The sequence below is a fragment of the Canis lupus genome, chromosome 23 (genome assembly GCF_011100685.1).
Source record: "Canis lupus familiaris isolate Mischka breed German Shepherd chromosome 23, alternate assembly UU_Cfam_GSD_1.0, whole genome shotgun sequence".
Taxonomy (NCBI): domain Eukaryota; kingdom Metazoa; phylum Chordata; class Mammalia; order Carnivora; family Canidae; genus Canis; species Canis lupus.
Window position 1 is genome coordinate 51429310 of NC_049244.1, and position 14510 is coordinate 51443819.

A 14510-nucleotide genomic window follows, 5' to 3' on the forward strand; every position below is an offset into this window, starting at 1 on the left:
CGTGGAACATTCTCCAGAATAGATCACATATTAGGCCACAGAAGAAGCCTCAACAAAATCAAAACTACTGGGGTCATACCATGCATCTTTTCTGAGCACAACACTGTGAAACTAGAAATCAATGACAAGAAAAATCTGGAAAGAACAAATACATGGACATTAAATAACACACTTCTCAACAATGAATGGGTCAACCAAGAATTCAATGATAAAATAAAAAAAAATATGGAGACAAATGAAAATGAAAACACCATGGTCCAAAATCTTTGGGATGAAAAAAAAAACAAAAAAGCCCCCCCCAAAACCCAAATTCTTTGAGATGCAGCAAAAGCAACTCTAAGAGGGAAGTTTATAGCAATACAGGCCTACCTCAAGAAGAAAAAAACAAAAAACAAAAAACAAAAAACCCTCAAATGAACAACCTAAACTTACACCTAAAGGAGCTAGTAAAAGAAGAACAAACAATCCAAAACCAGTAGAAGGAAGGAAATGATAAATATTAGAGCAGAAATAAGTGTTATAAAAAGCTAAAAAAAAAAAAAAAAAAAAAAAAAAAAAAAAAAAGAAAGAAAGAAGAAAGAAAACAAATAGAAAAGATCAATGAAACCAGGAGCTGGTTCTTTGAAAAGACCAACAGAATTGATAAACTTTTAGCCAGAATCATCAGAGAGAGAAAGAGGTCTCAAATAAACAACTTCACAAATGAAAGTGGAGAAATAATCAACACCTCAGAAATACAGATAATTAAAGAGAGTATTATAAAAAGCTGTATGCCAACAAATTAGACAACTTAGAAGAAATGGATAAATTCCTAGAAACGTACAGTCTATGAAAATTAAATCAGGAAGAAATAGAAAATTTTAACAGACTGATTACTGTTAAAGAGATTGAAAAAGAAAAAAAAGACTAGGACCAGATCATTTCATAAGTGAATTCTACCAAACATTTATTTATTTTTTTAAAATAAGATTATTTATTCATTCATTCATTCATTTATTCATTCATTCGTTCATGAAGAGACACAGAGAGAGAGGCAGAGACACAGGCAGAGGGAGAAGCAGGCTCCATGCAGGGAGCCCGATGTGGAACTCGATCCCAGATCTCCAGGATCATGGCCTGGACTGAAGTTGGCACTAAACTGCTGAGCCACCCAGGGTGCCCTCTACCAACATTTAAAGAAGAACTAGTACCTATTCTCAAACTATACCAAAAAATAGAAGGAAAATTTCTAAATTCATTCCAGGTCATTATCACCCTGATTCTAAAACCAGATAAAGACACCACAAAAGAAGAGAACTTCAGGCAAATATCTCTCATGAACATAGATGCAAAAATCCTCAACAAAATACTAGCAAACCAAATCCAACAATACATTAAAAAAAATCATTCACTGGGACGCCTGGGTGGCTCAGAAGTTGAGCATTTGCCTTCAACCCAGGGTGTGATCCTGAGTCTCAGGATCAAGTCCCCCATCAGGCTCCCTGCATGGAGCCTGTTTCTCCCTCTGCCTGTGTCTCTGCCTCTCTCTGTGTCTCTCATTAATAAATAAATAAAATCTTAAAAAAAAAAAAAAACTATTCACCATGACCAAGTGGGATTTATTCTTGGTATGCGAGGGTGTCTCAATATTCACAAATCAATGTGAGATGTCACATTAATAAGAGAATGGATAATAACTATATGATCATTTTAGTAGATACAGAGAAAGCATCTGACAAAGTACAAAATTCATTCATGGTAAGAGCCCCCAACAAAGTAGGTTTAGAGTGAACATACCTCAAAACAATAAAGGTTGCCTATGAAAAACACACAGCAAACATCATATCTGATGGGGAAAAACTGAGAGCTTTCCCCCTAAGATCAGGAATATGATAAGGATGTCCACTCTCACCAATTTTATAGTACTGGAACATAATACTATAACATAGTACTGAAGGTCTTAGTCATTCAGACAACAAAAAGAAATAAGAGGCATCCAAATTGGTAAGAAAGAAGTAAAACATCTACTATTTGCAGATAACATAATACTACATATTGAAAACCCAAAATATTCTACCAAACAACTACTACAACTAATAAATGAATTCAGTAAAGTTGTAGGATACAAAAATCAATGTGCAGAAATCTGTTGCATTATTATACACTAATAATGCAGCAACAGAAAGAGAAATTAAGAAAACAATCCCATTTACAATGCACCAAAAATAATAAGATACCTAGGAATAGGCCTAACCAAAGAAGTGAAAGGCTTGTAGTCTGAAAACCATAAAACATTGATGAAAGAAATCAAAGATGACACACAAAAAAGGAAAAGCATTCCAGGCTCATGGACTGGAAAAACAAATATTGTTAAAATGTTGATACTACCCAAGTAATCTACACATTTAATGCAATCCCTATCAAAATACCAAAAGCATTTTTCACAGAACTAGAAGAAACAATCCCTAAAATTGGTATGGAACCACAGAAGACCCTGAATAGCCGAAGCAATTCTGAAAAAGAAAAACAAAGCTGGGGTGTCACAATTCCAGATTTCAAATTATATTATAAAGCTGTAGCAATCAAACCAGTACAGTAGTGGCACAAAAATAGACACCTGGATCAATAGAACAGAATAGAAAACCCAGAAATAAACCCACATCTATATGATCAATTAATCTTCAACAAAGTAGGAAAGAAGATCCAATGAGAAAAAGTCTCTTCAACAAATGGTGCTAGGAAAGCTGGACAGCTATGTGGAGAAGAATGAAACTGGACCACTTTTTTATACCACACACAGAAATAAACTCAAAAAGGATTAAAGATCTAAATATGGGGCCTGAAACCATAAAAATCCTAGAAGAGAAGACAGGCAATAATGTATCTGACATCAGCAATAGCAACATTTTTCTAGATATGTCTCCAAGGCAAGGGAAACAAAAGCAAAAATTAACTATTGGGACTGCATCAAAATAAAAAGCTTCTGCACAGCCAAGGAAACAACAAAACTAAAAGGCAGCCTACAGAATGGGAGAAGATGTTTGCAAAGGACATATCCAGTAAAGGGTTAGCATCCAAAATATATAAAGAACTTCTACAACTCAACACCCCAAAAACAAATGATCCAATTAAAAGATGGAGAGAAGACACGAATAGACATTTTTCCAAAGAAGACATCCAGATGGCCAACAGACACATGAAAAGACGCTCAACATCACTCATCATCAGGAAATGCAATTCAAAACTACAGTGAGACATCACCTCACACCTATTGGAATGGTTAAATTAAAAAAACACAAGAAATGACAAATGTTGGCAAGGCTGTGGAGAAAAAGGAAACTTTTGCACCGTTGGTGAGAATGCAAACCGGTGCAGCCACTGTGGAAAACAGTATGGAGTTTCCTCAAAATGTTAAAGACAGAACTACCCTGTGATTCAGCAATGATGCTACTGTGCATTTACCCAAAAAACACAAAAACACTGAGTAAGAAGGATAAATGCACCCCTATGACTATAGCTGGATTATTTACAAGAGCCAAATTATCGAAGCAGCCCAAGTGTGCATCGACAGATGAGTGGATAAGGAAGAGGTGTATATTCCACGGAATACTATTCAGCCGTAAAAAGAATGAAATCTTGTCATTTGCTACAACAGGGATGGAGCTGCAGAGCCTATTGCTAAGCAAATTAAGTCAGAGAAAGACAAATGCCATATGATTTCACTCATATGTGGAGTTTAAGAAACAAAACATATGAGCAATGGAAAAAGAGAGAGAGAGAGAAACCAAGAAACAGAACCTTAACTATAACGAACGAACTGGTGATTACAAGAGGGGAGGTGGGGGCGGATGGGTGATAGGTGATGGGGATGACGGAGCGTGATGAGCACTGGGTGACGCATAGATTGCTGAATCCGTATATTGCACACCTGAAACTAATAGAACGCTATGTTAACCATATTGGAATTAAAATAGAAAAAAAAGTAAAAAAAAAAAAAATATATATAGCCGAGTCAGTACAGGCACAGTGCATTACTTTGCTAGTCTCGGTTGGTCAATTGCTGTCTGATAGATATCAATAAATCTAGGCAGACAGTAAGACAAGCTTCAAAAGTATTGAACAATCTGGCCTATTTTCTCCCAACAAAGTATTATAGGCTGATGGATACAGATATCTGGAGAAATGACAGGAAATTAACATGAAAGAGAAGTATTTTTTTTTAACTTTACATGAGAGATATAGAATTAGCTATAAAGTTGAGGCTGATGAAAAACTTGGCCAAATAACAAACATTTACATTTTTCCAGCTCTGACACAGTATACACTTAGAATTAATTAATTCGTTTTAGAATTAATTAATTTAGAGCATAAAAGACTCTTTTAAAGGGCCTAAAAATGATCCAGCTGAGGGTTTTTTAAATCTCCTTAAACTGTGGGAATCCTTGGTTTAAATATCCCTCGGGAAGGCCACTGTGTAACAGGAGCTGTATCACAGTTGCTCTGTTTGCAGGAAAAGGAAACGAGGAAAGAGGGGGATCTGGGGCCCTTTGAAGGGACCCCTGGCAGTTTTCAGTGAGCACAGATTGAGAACCCATGACCCCATAATACGTAGGTGGTACAAGGAGATGACACGTCCTGTCTGAGGAATTGAAACTACCCAATAGTAGAATTGGGACTGAAACTCCATTCTATAAACTCCGGTTGGGCAGGATGCTGGGAGTCCGGAGTTATCACCCAGGTGCAAGCTAACAGCGTCTCTCTTTATTACGGAAGCCGAGCACTCTCGTTGCAAAATTCCAAACCTTGCAGAAATACATACAAGATTCCAAAATTCCAAACCTTGCAGAAATACATACAAAATTCCAAAATTCCAAACCTTGCAGAAATACATACAAAATTCCAAAATTCCAAACCTTGCAGAAATATTTACTTTAAAATTATGCAAGTTTCACCGTCACTCTCCACTTTTTCACCCCCATCCCCAATCAGATTCTTCAGAGAAAACTAGTGGTGATATTTTGATATGTGTCCTTCCAGAACCACCCCCTTTTATAGACACAGATGTGTAAATCCTGTTGTATCCTCGTTCTTCTTAGCCGGCTCTGTATTTCCTTTTACCATAGTACTTAACACTTGCCAACACCCCACATCATTTGTTTGTCCTTTCTATTATTTATTGTATGTTTTTCACTACTAGAGTCATCTCTGTCAACCTAAGGATTTTGCCTGTTTTGCTCACTGACATTTCTGAAGTTCCTAGAAGGACGCTGGCATGAGTGGGCACTCAAATATTTGTAGAATTAATGACAAATGAATAATTAAAGGAAGAAGAGATAGAGCAAAAATGATTTTGGGGGGGGTAGTGAGACTATCCTCTATGATTCTACAATGGTAGATACATCCAAATAATGTAATATTATTTATGCAAAAAAGAAATGAGCTATCAGGCCACCAAAGATGTAAAGGAAGCTTAAATGCAAGAAACCAATCTGAAAAAGCTACTTGGAAGGCAGGGGGCTTGGGGCACCTGGGTGGTTCAGTTGGTTAAGTGTCTGACTCTTGATTTAGACTCAAGTCACGATCTCAGGGTTGTAAGATTGAGACACACAACGGGCCTCCCACCACGAGGAGCCCCTTAAGCAATGAGCGCTGCGCTCCGTGGGATTCTCTGCATGGGATTTTCTCTCCCTCTTTCTCTGCCACGCCCCTGCTCTCTCCCCCCCACCCCCTGCCTCTCTCTCACTCTCTCTCAAATAACTAAATAAATCTTTACAGAAAAAAAATCTTTACAAAAAAAAAATAAATCTTTTACAAAAAAAAAAAGAAATTAAGAGGTTTGATATGAGAAGGAGAATCATACTCAGAGTCTCTGAAATGGCATATGTCTCCCACATTTGGGGCTTATTTTAACAGTGGCGTAATATTTTAATGGCTGCTGGATAACCAATGCGAATATTTCATATGAAAAATGATGTCTCCCATCAATCAATTTATTTTTAAAAGTCCATTGAATTTTTTTTTCTTAAAAAAGGAAAAAATTGATTTTATGATTTTTTACTCGTCTCTGATATGGACAAGGACAAAAATGTGAGCAGAGAAAACAGAGGCATTTGGTGTCCTTCATGTAGTTCTTTTTCACTTATTCTAAGTGGATCTGCCAACACATGACATGAGATTGTCTGCTTTAGGCCGACTTATCTGCCGTTTGTAAACACACAACTCTATGAAAATAGACTGTAACACAAATAAACACCTTCTAAATGATCACTACCGGGGATCCCTGGGTGGCGCAGCGGTTTGGCGCCTGCCTTTGGCCCAGGGCGCGATCCTGGAGACCCGGGATCGAATCCCACATCGGGCTCCCGGTGCATGGAGCCTGCTTCTCCCTCTGCCTGTGTCTCTGTGCCTCTCTCTCTCTCTGTGACTATCATAAATAAATAAAAATTAAAAAAAATAAAAATAAAAAAAAAAAATAAATGATCACTACCGGGACTCCTGATGGCCAATTAGGTAACTGCCCGTATTTTTTGGAAACACACTTTAAAATCCCCCATTGTCTGAGGGTTTGATGGTTGTTGTAGATCAAACAAGAGGAAATTAATTTTTTTTTTTTTGCCTTTTCCTATATCGTATCAAAACTCTTCACCAACCATATAATTTCCTTTCAGTTTCCTTGGCTACCGGCTCTTCATCATAAACAGAGCTCAGAAATAGGGATTTGCTCAGTTTTTAAATGAGATTTGATGATATCCAGGGAGCATTTTGTTTCCCTACAGGGCATATGCTGCCCGCTTCATAATGGAAGCAACTGGAAAAATAACATTCGCTTCCTGAAATTTCGTTTGTGGCAAGCTAGCCTGGAATGGGCCCTTGTGCTGGTGGCCGTCCGTGGCTCGGGACCGTTTCGTACAGCACTGTATGCTTTGGAGTGAAGACAGGCCCCAAACAAAAAGAAGGGATGAGCATGAGCTGCACTAAAAACAGATTAAGAAATACTAACCTACCGCTAGAAGAACACGATGCCGTATCTTTTTATTTTAAAAATAATACACTCGGACGAATATATTTAAGAACATGACATCTGCTACAGCAAACTACTTCTGCTCCTAAGCACTTCCTCCTCCTTTTCTCTTTCTGTGGCTACCTTTAGGGCAAGATAAGCCAAAATGAACTCCCACACGTTTTTGCTCCGTTACGAATTTACTTTTACTTCTCTTTATCTATTAGTAACGGCTCCTTACACCCATCCAAGGCGGGTACTATATTAGAGGAACTGGCCATTTCAAGGGTTTAGAGGACTCATTTGATTCACAGGCAGATACTCACTCCTGGATTTCCAAACAAAATGGCCCGAGTGTACGTGTGCTCACCAATTTTACATTGAACTGTTTCCTATTCGGATGGATATATTTCTCATTCACAGATATATATCAGATAAACCAACATGCAGGTAATCAGCACACCCTTTTATTCAATAGCATGGCCGGGGCATTTTTCTTTACCTATTTGAATGGTCAAAGAAAATAAGACTTTTTCTTTTTTCCTTTCTTTCCTTTTTTTTTATTTTTTTTTAGAAGTAGTTTTTGAACATATAATTAAATGAGAAATAAAGTTATCTGGTGTTCTCTAATGGAACTTTGCAAACAGTTAAGTTGGGTATTTAAATGCGTCCCATCTTTACCAGTGATGTGGTTGCCTGCTGGGGACCTTGCAGCTACTCTGTTGGGGATGAACAAGGGCAAGTAACCTATGGTAACTCAATCGAAGAGTTTGGAAGAGATCGTTCCAAAAGAGTTTGGAGGTCTTCCTTCTATTTGTTTCATAATTAATTAAATGTTATTACTTAAATGTTTCTCATGGGACGTTGAGGATGACTGGAAGCAGGATACGAGTGGCAGGAGAACGTTAAGGGGAGAACCTGGCCACCCTTATATCTATCTTCTTATGACTAAAACCCACCCTGGAGAAATGGGAACTGCAGGTAGGTAATCCGTGATAGATTCCAGGGGCTCAGCCAGTTTAAGCATCTGCCTTTAGCTCAGGTCATAATCTCGGGGTCCTGGGATCAAGTTCACATCTGGATCCCTGCTCAGCAAGGGGGCCTGCCTCTCCCTCTCCCTCTGTCTCTCCCCTGCTTATGCTCCCTCTCTCCTTTTTCACTTGCTCTCTCAAATAAATAAATTAAAATATTTCAATAAAAAAATTCCAAAGCACCAAGAAAAATTCTCTAGAATTTTTTCCTAACCAGGGTTCTTCACACAGGTTTTTCCACACCAGGGTTCTTTTTTTTTTTTTTTTTTTTAATTTGCCAGATATTCTTTTAATGAGAATTATAAAAGACCAAAAACATTTTTTGCAAACTGCCTTTTTTTAAACAAATGATTTGCTTTTGATTACAAATACTGTGTAAGACGATGCCTTCTTCTGCAAAACTAATAAATACAAGAACAAATTTTAAACATGTGATTTGTCCAAGATATTTCAAAGAAAGAAAAAAAGCCTGATTTTTTTTCAGTATTAAAAAAAAATCAGTATTCCCTAATCTTTCAAAGAATAAGTTTAAAGGTATGACTCAACTGGAGAAAGAGAGAGACAGACAGACAGAAACAGAGACCATCTTACAGCTGCTTTAAATAGCTTCTGATAATTCTTCTGCTGTTACCTTTCCTTTCTGGAACTTGTATCTTCTCAAAAGACTTGAATGTAAAATATTTCTAATGAACTGATTAATGGGGGAAAAGAAAATACGTATTGAACACATAATGTATAAACTTTACCATAAACAATTATGCATATCAAAAAGACACTAACTTCAAAAAGGTACAAAAAAAAGTGAGGAAAACCTTGAATTACAGAAAAGAAATCCAATTTATTTAATGAAAAACTAGAATTAATAAAAATTAGCAAATACACACAAAAAAATATACACACACAGCAGCACTATGTATTGACTTACAAAGGGGAAAAGCAGTGGTCCAAGACCACTCAACATGGCTTGTCAGTTAAAAGAAAAAAAAAACCCACACACAGATACACACACGCGCGCACGCACACCAACACTTCACACAGGGACCCACTGGACCCTATCAATGAACTGAGGCACCAAGGAGTTCGTAGTATCTTCCTATTTGCTGTTTTTCCCACTGAGATTGTGTGGGAAAGTTTGAGGATTTTTCTCTGCCTCCAAATCTTAACTGTCCTCATGGATAAATGATCCTAATCCTATGACTGAAACAATCTATTTTTAGGGGGGGTGAACTTCCTCCAGAACCACTAAATGAATATTATCATCACCCCCCAGATCGGACCAACCGAGGAGAAAGAGGTAAGGACTGGCTTGGTCATTCCAACATGAGGTTGCAACATTTCAATAAGAAAACTTTATCTGTAATTAATTATGAAACAGCACCTACTCCTTGAAATTTTATAATTAACTTTTATTTTCGTATATTCTTATAACTGTTCAAGTTGAAAAACCACCTCATGTCGGTCTATTAGAGAAGAGACGACATTACCAGCTTTGAAATTAGCTTTCTGCAAGTCAGGCTTGCTGGTATGCTCTACAGATGGGATGTATTTTCACCCAATCGGGGAATACTTCAAAGCAAACCAAAGCAGCATTGATGGGTTCTTGTAAGCTTTTATTTCATCCTTTATAGAACACTAGTGATGGGCCAGATTTTCAAGAATTTATTTCAATATCATGCATTTTTGGATTTTTTTTTTTATTTTTTTTTAAACCTCCAATCATATTGGTTCACATAGAGGAATTCCAGGGATTCAGGTATTTAAAATGCCCTTGGGCTGATGAACTGAATTCCTTCAGTCTTGTAAGTAAATACAATCCGGTAGTGATGTGAGAGCATCACTGACTGTAAATACCTAACTTTCCCTGCTTGGCTGACCTGTGCCCGGGCCAGAGGCCTAGAAGGCCCAGGGGAGAGTTATTGACTTGGGAATAACAGGCTCTTTCATACCCCAAATGACACTGCTGACCCAACCTCAGTAAGACCTGGGGTTTGACAATTTTTCTAGACATGATGATAGATCTGTGCTGCTGTATTTATACTCTCGCCTGTCCCCTCTGTGATTAATATCATGCAATAATAAGATGGCTGACTGAGGCTAAGAATGGCATTTGTGACCTTGATTCACCTCATCCTGAATTCTGCTGGGCTGTGACTAGTGAGGTTCCTGTTCTTTCAACAGAGTTTATTACTAAAGTATTAGGTTGAACCCTACAAAAGTGATGTTTTTGTAGGTCAAAGTAGGGGGGGTCAGTATTGGTTTTTTTTTTTTTTTCATACCTATAAAACGCTACCAAAAGAACTTCTTTTTTTTTGAATTTTTTTTCAGTATTGTTTTTTTTTTCATACCTATAAAACACTACCAAAAGAACTTCTTTAAAGGGTTGTTTTTACCATTTTCTTATGGTATAGACATCATGACATCAGTCTAAAATTATTCCTAATACTTCGTTGCTGCTGTTGTTGTGTCCTGCTATTTGTCTTTTTAACTCTAAATGTTGTGGAAGTGATTTTTATGTTTCTTCCCTTTGTTTCTCGATTATTTTTGCATAATTCAGCAAGGAAAACCAAATATGCCTTTTTTTTACACCACCAGCACATTCAACATAATATAGTTTCTAGGCCTAAATCTTTCTTCAATAAATTTTTAAGGAAAGAAATGCGATACTGTTGAGCTGAGTGATCTCGTGACAGCCAAGCAAAACTGTGTCAGCCAGATGACTGCTGGCATTCTCCTGAATGGTTTACACAATCTCTGGAATAATAACAACACGTCCCCTGCAGTCAGCGTGAGTCCTTTCTTGGTAGATGTATTCACAGTGAATCATATAAATCTTCAATCCCTCACACATATCTCTGTGCAAGGAATTTTCCGGGAACTTCCAGGAAATTATAAAAATGTGAATAAATTCCAAAATGTCAACTTAAAAAAAATATATACTCAGCTCTAGGTCACTCCTGGTAGGAAACATCAAAAGAAAGTATCTTTTGATTTTTGTTTTTAGTAAAGATGATGGATCCATTCAATATTTTGGAGGAAAAAATCCAAAGCACCCTCAAACCCCTCAAATAATTCAAGGCAATAAGAAATATCATGTGTTTTTGACAACTAGATGCTTGAAGTAACTGCAGGACCTCCGCACATTTTCACAACATTAAAAGTCACTGCATAACACAACTTCAATGCTTTAAGCCACATTTAAAAAAGAAAACTATTCTAGCAGATGGAAGTATGGCTGACTTTATATTTGCTACAAACTTCCTCTTTTAAGCTGGGAAATTCGCTTAACCCCTTTTATATTAAATCCTCTAACCTGTGCATTAAATAGAGTATTAGTGAAACGGGAAATCATAAAGACTTTATGTTGAGTTTTATTGATTTTAGTTATTCCCAAATCTTGCTATACCTAATTATCTAAAACTTATGTTGAATATGAGCAATACCACTTTTATTGTCACCATCAAAAAAAGAGTTTTAAGAATCTTAATCAATGAATTAATGTAAACACCTCTGAAAATGTCAGATTCTAAAGATCCAGACAATATTTGTCATTACCAAATGCTTGAATCTCCCTTTCCCTTTGTTAGCACAATAGTCTTTCCTCTGCTTCAAAATGGGAGAAGGGGTAGTTAGTAGAGTATGGAAAAATAGGGCCTTCCTAGTACCGTCCACTTAGGGGTGACCGCCAGCTGGTGGATGAATATGAACTGGAATCATCATCTTTTCGCTGCGTTTCTTTCTGGAAGATACGCTGTCTAGCTTTTTCAATGTGGATGTAGCCAGTGAAGAGCTGTCGTGTCCAACAAGAGGGCTAAGGACCTTCATCTTAATCTCCAGGGAGTAGCATGACTGCTAACTGAGAGAGACTCTAGGAAAAGCCTAATTAGCCGATAATGCCTTCAAAAGCATCCCAACCTGTTCAACCCACTCTCAGAGGATGAGCTTGCCCCAGGCACTCTTCCACCTTACTACCTGTGCCTCAGACCTACCTACCGTCTTTTCCAGGACCAGGGCACAAAACTTAAGCACGAGAAAATTTAGTAGTCAAAATAAGTAATATTGTTCAAAAATCAAAATTAATACAAAAAGTTCACCATGAACAAAAGATCAAAATTGTAAACGGGAGACATGATCAACATTACTCCTTGCTCCTTTGCCTCTGCTCCAACATGGCTTCGCAAGACATACTGATCTTGTCTTTATGTCAAATTTTACCCAGTTTTTTGGCACCTTCTTCAATTGTGCACCTAAAGGAAGTCCTGGTTCCTGACCTCTCTTTCTTTGTTCTCTGTTTTCTGACTAGCTCACACCCTCACTGGTTCCTGACATATATCACCTCCCAATTCACTCTTTTCTTTCTGTTATCTTCAAGAGGCCAGGGATTGTGACTGTGTGAACCTCACAGAAAGCTGAATTTTTAGCACAGTGCCTGGCACACAGTCACTGCTTTATAAGTGCTGTTGAACGATTGGGAGAAAAATCTCTTGAAGCTCAATGCTGTGCATGGCTTCCTTCCATGGTTACGTGGTTAGAAAAATGTCACTGGCTGGACCCCTACACCAGAGCTTGCTTTAGGGAACACAGACCCTTTCTAGGATTTCCCTAAACACTAGGGACAGAAAGCCAGGAACAATATAAATTGAGGTTTAAGAAAAATCAGAGTTGGTGAACTTAAGTGCACCTCATGGATTCAAACAGAAATTAAAAAGATGATTGACTTATTAGGGGGAGAAAAAAGCAATTAAAATACTGTTAGGGTGTTTCAAGCAATCTATTTTGCAAAAAAATCCAGGGTATGGCAATTTTTATGATTTGAGCTTTTTTTTTTTTTTTTTTCTCCCCAGCAATGTCTGAAATTTCTCAAAGTTAGGGTATTCAGAGCACATACCTTCAATGGTACACTGATCAGGGACTGGAATCTTCTTTCCGATTTCCACAGCATATGCTTTTACCTTGCTGAAGTTTTCCTTTAAATGCAAGTAGAGCTTATCTTGGTATTCTACAGGACTTGCAGTTGTTTCTGGAGTTTCTTCCTGGCAGTTTTCTTTAACTGTTTCTGGCAAATTCTCTGATTCTGTGTACACAATAGTTGGGTGTGAAACTGTAGAGTTTCCCAGCTGCGATCTGTCAGAGTTTGCCTTAAAGGGTGACTTGTCATTTCCTTGGCTAAGTGGGTCTGTTTCTGAAACAAAGATGCTGGCTGGCACATCTTCACTCTCTACAACTTCTCCATCGTCTGAACTCAGGCTCTTTGTTAGCACGGTGTGCAAAGCCAAGCTCTTTGACCTGCAATACAAGCAAGAAGCCAAGACAGGTAAAGAGGTTGAGCTAGCATCCACTGAGAAGGAAAAGAAAGGATAATGATGGTGGGAAAAATTACTTCCTTTAGAGTGTGAAACCGAAAATTGGTGCTGTTAAGAGATTTGATAAAAACACAGACCAGCGACAAGTTATGTAATAAGCCAACGCTTTGAAGATCTAGGCCACCTCTAAAAACAGATTTAAAAATCAATTTCATGGCAAAACTAACTGGAAAATGGCAGACTTACATAGTTATATTCTTTTTTTTTTTTTTCCTATGTCTGCTTCTGCTTTTTCATCAGAAAATAAGAGAGGCTTTTGACAGTCATTCTCGATAGAGCACATTTATGTTTTAAAAAGTATTTTTAGGGCAGCCTGGGTGGCGCAGTGGTTTAGCGCCGCCTTCAGCCCAGGGCCTGATCCTGGAGACCCAGGATCGAGTCCCACATCGGGCTCCCTGCATGGAGCCTGCTTCTCCCTCTGCCTGTGCCTTTGCCTTTCTCTCTCTCTCTCTCTCATAAATATTTTTTAAAAAATTAAAAAATAAAAAAGTATTTTTAAAAAATAAGCAATAGGTTTGTTTTCCTTTTGTGTTCTCCTTTTAGCATAGCAAGCTTCTTTGGATAATGGACACATGGTGAATGCCATTTCATTCATGAAAAGATGGGGCTTTCGGTGCTATAGGAAAATATTTAAAAACCACCTCACAACAGTGTGATAATAAAACCAGTAGCAAACATGAAGTGCATACTTAAAAAAAAACCAGCCAAGGAAAATTTATACCTGTTAAATCTAATGTCTTTTCTTTCTTCCTTAGAAAACTGGCCCAAACTATATCTTCTGATAGAGCTAGGAGTATTGCTCTCAGCATTTATTTTGTCTTCAAAAGCCTGTATTTTAACTTGCAGCTTTTCATGGTCTTCATTTTCAGCCAAAGTGAGCTTGATTTCTTCCAGCTTCTCGGGGAATTCAACCTCAGTACTGGGTTTTTTCCTGAAGGAATAAAAATTGCATTAGATGGCAGTCACATATACCTGCAGAACAGTGTTACTGTCTATTTAACTGCTTCTTATTCAAAACAGAAAAATTTACCCAATAAATTTATTATTATTCACTTAGCAAATATTCCTTAAATAACTACAATGCACATAATTTTATTTTTTTAGATTTTATTTTTAAGTAATCTCTATACCCAATGTGGG

At 37.5% G+C, this 14510-nt stretch overlaps 1 protein-coding gene across 2 annotated transcripts in view; it reads right to left on the minus strand.

The window, feature by feature from the left end:
- The window catches only part of VEPH1 (ventricular zone expressed PH domain containing 1), a 222558-nt gene that overhangs the window by 93958 nt on the left and 114090 nt on the right, over positions 1 to 14510 (minus strand). For both annotated transcript variants that reach the window (XM_038571298.1, XM_038571299.1), the window contains exons 8-9: positions 14092 to 14301; positions 12896 to 13293 (exon numbers count right to left, since the gene is read on the minus strand). In XM_038571298.1, coding sequence (XP_038427226.1) covers positions 12896 to 13293; positions 14092 to 14301 — 608 coding nt within the window. The remainder of the gene's footprint in view (positions 1 to 12895; positions 13294 to 14091; positions 14302 to 14510) is intronic.